The sequence below is a fragment of the Nicotiana tabacum genome, chromosome 10 (assembly GCF_000715075.1).
Source record: "Nicotiana tabacum cultivar K326 chromosome 10, ASM71507v2, whole genome shotgun sequence".
Lineage (NCBI taxonomy): Eukaryota > Viridiplantae > Streptophyta > Magnoliopsida > Solanales > Solanaceae > Nicotiana > Nicotiana tabacum.
Window position 1 is genome coordinate 29,925,153 of NC_134089.1, and position 10,530 is coordinate 29,935,682.

The following is a 10,530-nucleotide window of genomic DNA, read 5'->3' on the forward strand; positions in this document are numbered from 1 at the left end:
CCGGTGGTAAGTATCTCATTGTATTCTTCTTCTTCCCTAGTGGTTAATTTTTCAAAACCAAGATTTCTTCTTTCTGAATTAATCCAATCTCTGAATAAATACGGAAATCTCTAGACTGTCCTCTGCTAATGAATGTCTATGATCTCCAATTTGAAATCTTGCCGCGCTAAAAGCACTCTCCGATGCTTAGAATCAAGTTCATCATCAATAGAGGAATCAAAACCTGTTATATCATCCATATCTTCCCATAGAACTTCTACTCTAGACTTAGAAGTAGAAGGAGCAGTTGCACCATCTTTTTGTTTCCATAGATTTATATTTATCAAACATTGATCTAGATTCTAGCATAAGAATATATGTTAGCTTGGAAGTCTTCGAGAGATGGTTGTTCATTTTCTTGAATTGCTAAATTTTGATAAATTTTACGAACAAATCCTTTTGCGATCTTAATTTTAAATATGGGTTAAGTATAGTCGAAATTAAATAAACTTGGGGAATAGAGAAAAAAAAACTTTTAAAATTTTGCAATCATTTTATTAATGGCTGGTGCATAAGTTGGATTTATTTTATTCTTACCAAATACAACAAAAAATTCCACAAATATACCATAAAAACTCGCGGGACAGCCGGGACAGACGGGACGGAACGGGACAGATGGGACAGAACGAAACGGGATGAAATGGGTCGGGACAAACAGGACGAAATGATTGTCCTGTCCCATCCCGTTTAAAATGAAGTGGGACAAGACGGGATACGGGATGGCCCGCTGGACAGCCATAATAATTACTGACTAACCAACAAAACTGTAACACGAGATACTTCCTGGTAATATTTTCTGCTTTCTTAGAAATATAAAATGCTTTCACACTATGAGTCAACATTTCTTTATTTGCCTTTATCAATTCCATGAAAAAATTAAGTACTAATATTTATTAATTCTACAATCACTGACCAACCAAACAAAACAGTAACACGAAACATTTCCTGGCTTGTGAATATCTTGCCAAACTAGCCCTTCCACCATTACTTTTATAGGTCACGCAAAATATCAAACTTTCATGAACTTCAAATTTGCGAGTCTGAAGTTTCAAAGACTTCAAATATACGGGTCTGAAATTGTTAAAGCCTAACTTCAGATATAAGCGTATTCTTATCTCGAAGTTGCCACACAAAATCTTGAAATTTCACAGGTGTTCATTTGGGAGCAGCTGCAGCAGCTGCAGCAGCTGCAGCTTGAAAGCGAGCTTTGAAATGGGCAACCAACTCATCTCTAGGAGGTAGATATTTCTTGTTTTGGTTGCAGTTAATGTACTCATCTCTCCACGCGCAAAAATTTGGAAATTTTTCTCTTGTAACCAGAACTAATCCAGAGGCTTCTTCAAAAACTCCCAGCCAAAGTCCCACAAAATTTGCAGCAATATCAGCCAACCCAATTTTGTCACCGGTAAAGAATTTCTTATCCTTGACCTCATTATCAAGAATTTTCAGCATCTCATAAGCTTCCTCTTTACCTTTCTCTTGCTCCTCTCCTTTGAGAAAGAAACTTTTCCCCACCGCTGGCACCTGCAGTAAATTCCAAACTTAACAACAATGACAATAATGTCTCAATCGTAAGCACATTGGGGTCGATATATGAATTTTGACTAACAATATCATTTCCTTTAGTTTAAACTAATCTAAGATCAGTACAGTTACTCTCTTTATTATCTACTGACGTATAAACCTATGACAGAATTAAACGAACTGTAGAAAACATAGGAGCTAAAATAAACGTACTAATATGATTATAGCATATTCTCATCTAGTTGGTATCACCAAAATAGATCATTTTCTTCCATTTTGCCCGCTCTTTTTTTCTGGCTAAGTTAGCATAAATTCCAAGGTATTCTAAGTCTTTTGTAACTTCTTTTGATGTGATATTAACAAAACCTTGCGTTTTAAACACCTTTATTCACCATGATGATAACACCTATGAATCAGTGCATCTAAAAGTCGACACAAGACATGACCAATGATATAAAACATAAAAAGTCAAAACTTTAATTAAGTTTCAAATTTTTTTACTAAATTCTGCAAAGAGGTATACAAAGCATGAAGACGAATTTACCTTATCCTCGAGGAACTTAGCCCAGAAACGAGCTATAGCACGGTCATAAGGGTCTTTAGGCAAGATGGAAGGACCTTCAAAAGCCTCATCAATGTATTCAAGAATGACCATAGACTCAGCTATTGGCTTTCCATTGTGAAAGAGAACAGGGATTTTCTTGTGAACAGGGTTGGATTGAAGAAGCAGAGAGCTCTTGTTTTGTAGATCTTCTTCTATAAATTCATATTCCACGCCCTTAATCTTCAGAGCCCACTCAACTCTGTGACTAAAAGGGCTATACCAAAGACCAAGCAACTTCACTCCTGCCATATGATATCACTACTTTGGTTCTAAGTGTTTTTGCCTTACTATGTTTAGGAATTTTATGTTGTGGTTATCTCTTGAGTTGGTTTTCTTTTATAGAGGAAAAACCAAGGAAATGTCGTGACAGCTTCAATGTTTCTTCTTTGACTAATTTAATTTTCTACGTTACTATGGAGGGAAAAAAATTCTACTTTACTGCTTCCACATTGACCGAAGACTTATAATAATAATAAGTAGGAGTGGCAAACGGGTTGGTGGTATCACGACATAGTTCGAGTCGAAAACGGGTAATGAAAAAATTGATAAATTATCTGATCCGACCCATATTCAATACGGATAAAAAAGGGTTAACCGACGGATGATATGAGTAACCATATTATCCATGACTTTTTGCATATGATCACTTTTGGGAGAATTCTTATTCTTCCTAACTTGAGGAACCCCCCAATTTAAGGCTTTACCAATGTAAAAGTTAGACTCATTGGTTATCCATTTTCTAAATGGATAATATGGTTCTTATACTCGTTTTTAAATAGTTCATTATCCAATCCATTTTTAGTGGATAATATTGTCACGCCCCCAAAACCAACCCGGTCGTGATGGCGCCTATCATAGAACTAGGCCAGTCGACACAATCCCAAACCAATCAATATTTTCATTCTTAGGATAAAAATCAAAGCTCCTTAACGATAAACATTTATAAAGTGTTTAAAACAAAACAACAATGTGGAAAGAAAGCCCGACATCGGGATGTCACTAGTCATGAGCATCTACTACAACTGTCTGGCAACATCAAGACCAACATGGTCGGGAAAATCACAAAAATTCACTAAGGGAGAATAAGGAGGGTGAAAAGCAGGGCTGTGATTGCCAGGCAGCTACCTTGCTAACTTCGATGAACCTGCCACTAAGTAATCAACACCCGCCACTGGGTTCAGAAATACCTGAATCTGCACACAAGGTACAGTGAGTAATGTGAGTATGCCAACTCAGTAAGTAATAAAGGCAAATAGAGACTGAGCAGTAGGAAACAAATAAGATCCACATCATGATAAACTCAGTAAGCACAAGTTGCTTTCAAATCAGAATATTAGTCAAATCATCTCATTTGAAATTCAGTTTTTGGTAAAAATCATTTGAAGATTCTTTCCACCAGTTTCAATAGAGGTTCAATGTAGTTTACAGTAAAAGTGATGAAGATCATAATCGGCCCCTCAGGCAAAACATAGTTCTATACATCCCCTCGGGCAAACATGTATCATAAACAGCCTCTCGGGCAAACCTCTCGGTCACTCATATACATCTCAAAACATAAAAAGCTCAATGGAAATAACAAAGACAAATCCGTAGTCTCGTAAAAACTCTAGTTTCAATAAAAGTTGTTTAAAATATTTTTTTTGTTGAACATTTTCAATAGAGGATCAGTATAAAGAGGAGTGAAAACAGTAATTTCATAAAACAAGCTCCCTCGGGCAAAGCATCACTCGTATATCCCCTAGGGCAAGCCTCTCAGTCACTCATAGCTCAACTCTCGTCAATCAACACTCTCACTCAGCACTCCCGCTCAATAGGTACCTTATAATAACCTCTGCAACGTACAACCTAATCCATAAGTATATAGTCGACTGCGCTCACTCGGGGTGTGCATACTTCGGAGGGGCTCCTACAGCTCAAGCGCTATATCGCTGCGGCGTGCATCCCGATTCATATAACTGTTGCGGCATGCAGCCCGATCCATATATATATATATATATATATATATATATATATATATATATATATATATATATATATATATATATATATATATATATCGCTGCGGCGTGCAACCCGATCCATAAATGTATAATCCTCACAATTAGGCCCTTGGCCTCTCTCAGTCATCATTCTCATGAGCCACTTGGGCATCTCAGTGAAAAATCGGGGAAACTCAGCCCAAACAACTTTCGTATATTTAAAAATGGAGTAATGCAACTGAATCAAATAATGAACAGGTAAAGTCATGACTGAGGATATGCTTTCAAATCAAAACAATGTAAGGGTAGTAACAAAATACCCCTGAGGGTTCAAACAGTACAGGCACAAGGCCCTGTCACCTAGCATGTGCATTACCTAACTGTCACACCTCCTTTTTGCGCGCCCGGCCCCGAAGGGTTAAATGCGCGGGTGGAGTTTTTCCAATTTAAGTGACAATATTCGAAATGGGATTATTTATTTAATTCAGAGTCGCCACTTGGGAAAGGTTTGGCTTTTGGTGTCCCAAGTCACCGGTTTATCTTGAATCCCAAATCGAGGAGATTTTCGACTTTTCCAAATGAAGTCTACGACCAGAAATTCTAAGTAAGGAATTCTGTTGACCCGAGGGAAGGTATTAGGCACCCTCGAATCCCGTGGTTCCAGCACGGTCGCTTAAATTGTTATAATGGCTAAATATCTGATTTAAATACATGTTGTGACTTATGTGCTCTTATTAAGTTTTAACTGCTTTTGTTATTATCATTTATTTTTATAGAATTGCAACGTCGTGAAAATGTATCTCGAACCACGTCACAATCAATGCACCCGTAGTTGTTAACACATTTCGACTCCGTTGAGATTTGAATTTGGGTCACATAAATGCGCACCCGAATTTAAGAATGTAATTTGATTAAGTCGCGCCTAAAGAATCTAACGCGTTTATTGTCTTCGGGGAGGGCAGTGGAATTCACTAAACAGCCCGTCCCAAATTCTAAGTATTTATTATGACCAGTTATTGAGGGCCCCGCAATTCGCCTTTTGATTCGGCGAGGCTCGTCTCATTATTTTAGAAGGGTACCCTACAATGGCTACATTTTTACTACATTTATCTTTAAAGAGAAGGATGATGCCGAATTTTGCTGGTTTAGACAAATACGGATTAAATCCTTATTATGTTTGCCGAACCTAAACTTGTTTGGTTACCTGATTGATTGTTCATGAGGTGAGAGCTACGGCATGCTTTGTCTTCAACAAGTGAATATGCTTATTAATTCGCTAAGGGAGATTGCAAACAAACTAACAACATATATTGAGTTATGTTTAACGACCTCCAAGTTCTATTCTTAACACTCTAACCTATTTGAAATTGATAAAAGAAATCGGCTGTTTTATTAGGAAAGATTACTACTGATTGAACCCAAAAATGATTATTAGTTTTTCTCAACAATCATTACATCATTTCGAAATAAAAATCTGTACCGAAACCCAGTATCGAACCTGTATTGGAACGAATAAACTGACAAGAGAACTGGCATTCATAGCCATACTCTTAGTGTGACTGTATGGGAGTTTGTTTGGGGATACATTTATCCCGGACCCAGTATCACAGTTTTGTCAATTCAGTGGTCTAGGCAAAATACATACAATGCTTACCATGACTCTATGTTATACAGTCATATTAAATCAAACAAGTGTTATACTGAACTGAATGTATACTAAATCAAAACATGTTGTCTATGTCATACTGTCATTACTATTGAGCCATGCTATCTAACAGTTCATCTTAAACAGAATGTATGCTAGTTTATACAGAATATTTGCAGTTCGTAGTAAGAATACAGGCCCAACCAACATTCGAACTATCTTTTTACACCAATGTTATAACATAAACTGGTGTTCATTTCTTTATTTCTGCTTCAACTTCAAACTTTCAACAATACAAGGTTCAAAGGTTGTGTACCTGGGAATATTTGCAATTGAAGAAAAAAGGGCAATCAGTAGAGTAACAATGAACAAATGCAGCAGCAGTAACAGCACCAACAGCAACAGGGCAGAATAGCAGCAGGCAAAACAATACAGCAAGAAACAGGCTCGAGTGCAGAGATGCAAATATGGCCAATAGAAAGTAATAGCCAAATAGCAGCAACACCCAGTGGAATAGAATCAGAAATCCAGACAGACCAGACCAGTAGTAAACCAATGAAAACACTCGACTAATAGACACAACTGGAATTTCAAAGAATCAGAATTGATTTTGAACAGGTTGAACAACTGAAACCCAGTAATGATAGGAGGAGAAAGCTTCTGATTGTTGGTTGTACCCCTTCTATCCCTTCCACTCCCTCTGTCTATGTGTATCTTTTTTTTTTGTATTTCCAGCTCTCCTCCCTTTTATAGGCCTCAACACTATCCCTTTTAAACAGCCTGTTCAGACTATTACCATACCCCTCCCATGTGCCTTTAAACTTTTTCAGTTCCACTTTAGTTAATTAGGTATAAAAACCCCATCATTCCCTGGCAGATTTAACTTTTCCATTTTATTTAACTAAAAGCAAGTATGGGCAGTAGGATATGTTGACAGCATATGCTGTCAAACCATTTTAAAATTAAACAAAAACCTTTATGCAGGCCACAGGCTGTGCACCAATGCACATGAGGTGCACCAATGCACATGCTGTGCAAGAGTGCATATGCCCTCCCATTCAGCATTAAACAAAACATCCCTTTTACATTACTGATCCAAATCAACAGCTATAAGTAAATAAATTTGGTTTTTAATTGGTTCAACAAATGTTCAACAGAAGCTAGTTGATTTACTATGCTCAGACAGTTGAAACTAATTGACGACGCATGTCGACTCGACTATATTAGCATTAACATACACAATCGTAGCCAAAAATCAGACATTCAGAAGTGTGGGACACATGACTCGACTCATACTGATTAAAACAGGAAAATTCAGTTTAGGGTTTAAAACCCTAATGCTGACTAAAAGGAAAATTCAGTTTAGGGTTTAAAACCCTAATGCTGACTAAAAGGAAAATTCAGTTTAGGGTTTAAAACCCTAATGCTGATTGCATGAAAAAGCTCAGTTTAGGGTTTAAAACCCTAATGCTGGCTGGAAGGAAAAGTTCAGTTTAGGGTTTAAAACCCTAATGCTGACTAAAAGGAAAATTCAGTTTAGGGTTTAAAACCCTAATGCTGACTAAAAGGAAAATTCAGTTTAGGGTTTAAAACCCTAATGCTGATTGCATGAAAAAGCTCAGTTTAGGGTTTAAAACCCTAATGCTGGCTGGAAGGAAAAGTTCAGTTTAGGGTTTAAAACCCTAATGCTGACTAATAGGAAAATTCAGTTTAGGGTTTAAAACCCTAATGCTGACTAAAAGGAAAATTCAGTTTAGGGTTTAAAACCCTAATGCTGATTGCATGAAAAAGCTCAGTTTAGGGTTTAAAACCCTAATGCTGGCTGGAAGGAAAAGTTCAGTTTAGGGTTTAAAACCTTAATGCTGATTGCATGGAAAAGCTCAGTTTAGAGTTTAAAACTCTAATGCTGGCTGAAAGGGAAAAGTTCAGTTTAGGGTTTAAAACCCTAATGCTGACTAAAAGGAAAATTCAGTTTAGGGTTTAAAACCCTAATGCTGATTGCATGGAAAAGCTCAGTTTAAGAGTTTAAAACTCTAATGCTGGCTGAAAGGAAAAAGTTCAGTTTAGGGTTTAAAACCCTAATGCTGATTGCATGGAAAAGCTCAGTTTAGAGTTTAAAACTCTAATGCTGGCTGAAAGGAAAATTCAGTTTAGGGTTTAAAACCCTAATGCTGACTAAAAGGAAAATTCAGTTTAGGGTTTAAAACCCTAATGCTGATTGCATGGAAAAGCTCAGTTTAGAGTTTAAAACTCTAATGCTGGCTGAAAGGAAAAAGTTCAGTTTAGGGTTTAAAACCCTAATGCTGATTGCATGGAAAAGCTCAGTTTAGAGTTTAAAACTCTAATGCTGGCTGAAAGGAAAATTCAGTTTAGGGTTTAAAACCCTAATGCTAACTAAAAGGAAAATTCAGTTTAGGGTTTAAAACCCTAATGCTGATTGCATGAAAAAGCTCAGTTTAGAGTTTAAAACTCTAATGCTGGCTGAAAGGAAAAGTTCAGTTTAGGGTTTAAAACCCTAATGCTGATTGCATGGAAAAGCTCAGTTTAGAGTTTAAAACTCTAATGCTGGCTGAAAGGAAAATTCAGTTTAGGGTTTAAAACCCTAATGCTGATTGCATGGAAAAGCTCAGTTTAGAGTTTAAAACTCTAATGCTGGCTGAAAGGAAAATTCAGTTTAGGGTTTAAAACCCTAATGCTGACTAAAAGGAAAATTCAGTTTAGGGTTTAAAACCCTAATGCTGATTGTATGAAAAAGCTCAGTTTAGAGTTTAAAACTCTAATGCTGGCTGAAAGGAAAAATTTCAGTTTAGGGTTTAAAACCCTAATGCTGACTAAAAGGAAAATTCAGTTTAGGGTTTAAAACTCTAATGCTGACTGAAAGGGAAAAGTTCAGTTTAGGGTTTAAAACCCTAATGCTGACTAAAAGGAAAATTCAGTTTAGGGTTTAAAACCCTAATGCTGATTGCATGGAAAAGCTCAGTTTAGAGTTTAAAACTCTAATGCTGGCTGAAAGGAAAATTCAGTTTAGGGTTTAAAACCCTAATGCTGACTAAAAGGAAAATTCAGTTTAGGGTTTAAAACCCTAATGCTGATTGTATGAAAAAACTCAGTTTAGAGTTTAAAACTCTAATGCTGGCTGAAAGGAAAAATTTCAGTTTAGGGTTTAAAACCCTAATGCTGACTAAAAGGAAAATTCAGTTTAGGGTTTAAAACCCTAATGCTGATTAAAAGGAAAATTCAGTTTAGGGTTTAAAACCCTAATGCTGATTGCATGGAAAAGCTCAGTTTAGAGTTTAAAACTCTAATGCTGGCTGAAAGGGAAAAGTTCAGTTTAGGGTTTAAAACCCTAATGCTGACTAAAGGAAAATTCAGTTTAGGGTTTAAAACCCTAATGCTGATTGCATGGAAAAGCTCAGTTTAGAGTTTAAAACTCTAATGCTGGCTGAAAGGAAAAAGTTCAGTTTAGGGTTTAAAACCCTAATGCTGATTGCATGGAAAAGCTCAGTTTAGAGTTTAAAACTCTAATGCTGGCTGAAAGGAAAAATTCAGTTTAGGGTTTAAAACCCTAATGCTGACTAAAAGGAAAATTCAGTTTAGGGTTTAAAACCCTAATGCTGATTGCATGGAAGAGCTCAGTTTAGAGTTTAAAACTCTAATGCTGGCTGAAAGGGAAAAGTTCAGTTTAGGGTTTAAAACCCTAATGCTGACTAAAAGGAAAATTCAGTTTAGGGTTTAAAACCCTAATGCTGATTAAAAGGAAAATTCAGTTTAGGGTTTAAAACCCTAATGCTGATTGCATGGAAAAGCTCAGTTTAGAGTTTAAAACTCTAATGCTGGCTGAAAGGAAAAAGTTCAGTTTAGGGTTTAAAACCCTAATGCTGACTAGAAGGGAAATTCAGTTTAGGGTTTAAAACCCTAATGCTGATTGGCTGGGGATAAAGCTCGAGAATACTACACGATCTATTTTTGAGTTTTCTTGTTTTAATAGAAGGTAAAAGGGAGTTTTGCGGGAACTTACCTTTTGAGTGAATTCCTTATTGCCAAAATGTTTCTTGTACCCGTGTACCTTCTTCTTTGGGCGACACCTGCTTCTTGCACGGTTGTCTTGGATTAACACCTGTTTCAACTTCTCAGACAAAGAACAATTGTTAGTTCGGAAATGACGGTCGGTTCGGTGACCTTGATCGTTCCCAATTGCTTCGTTGCGTCTTTACTTCTGTTGCGAAGTCCCGCCATTGATTTGATTCGAATGGCGAAACCTTTAGATGCACAGGCTTGTATTTCCGGATTCTGTGATGACTTGCTTCGTAAGGCTTTTTTTTTTTTTTGTGTGTCCCGTTTTGCTTGGAGGTTCTTAACGGGGATTTTATTGGAAGTATTTTGTGGGAATTTGTACAACAAAGGAAGCTCTGTGGGGAATATTTTCAAAGTGGATTCTTTGTGTGGATTTTTGTACAATGGGGCTGGGGATTTATTTCAAAATGAGTTTCCCAGGGTTTGTTGGGGTAAGCTTGTTGGGGAATATTTACAAAAGGACTCGCTTGGGATGCGCTGATGAAATTCCAACGGGGATTTTTTTTTTTTATACTGGGGAGACTTTGTGGGAGATTTGTACAAAAGAGAAACTCTGTGGGGATTTGTCCGAAGGTGGACTTGCTGGGGAAGATTTCAAGATTTCTCTCTTTTTCCTTTACTCCGGAACACCATCAAACGTCATGATTCATCATGCTTGGGTAATC

At 36.9% G+C, this 10,530-nt stretch overlaps 1 protein-coding gene across 1 annotated transcript; it reads right to left on the minus strand.

Moving 5' to 3' along the window:
- Positions 1-870: 870 nt before the first annotated feature.
- LOC107813571 (putative glutathione S-transferase) lies at positions 871-2,490 on the minus strand. The gene is made up of 2 exons (XM_016638852.2): positions 2,108-2,490; positions 871-1,563 (listed from the first exon to the last, which is right to left on the minus strand). Exons 1-2 carry the CDS (start codon positions 2,414-2,416, stop codon positions 1,195-1,197), a joined length of 678 nt encoding a protein of 225 aa, XP_016494338.1. The 5' UTR covers positions 2,417-2,490; the 3' UTR covers positions 871-1,194.
- Between the last annotated feature and the right edge of the window lie 8,040 nt (positions 2,491-10,530).

Coding starts and splice junctions, on each gene's coding strand:
- LOC107813571 (XM_016638852.2), bottom strand. CDS start 2,416: ATGGCAGGAGTGAAGTTGCTTGGTCTTTGGTATAGCCCTTTTAGTCAC. Junction 1,564..2,107: donor CTAAGTTCCTCGAGGATAAG/GTAAATTCGTCT, acceptor AATTTACTGCAG/GTGCCAGCGGTGGGGAAAAG.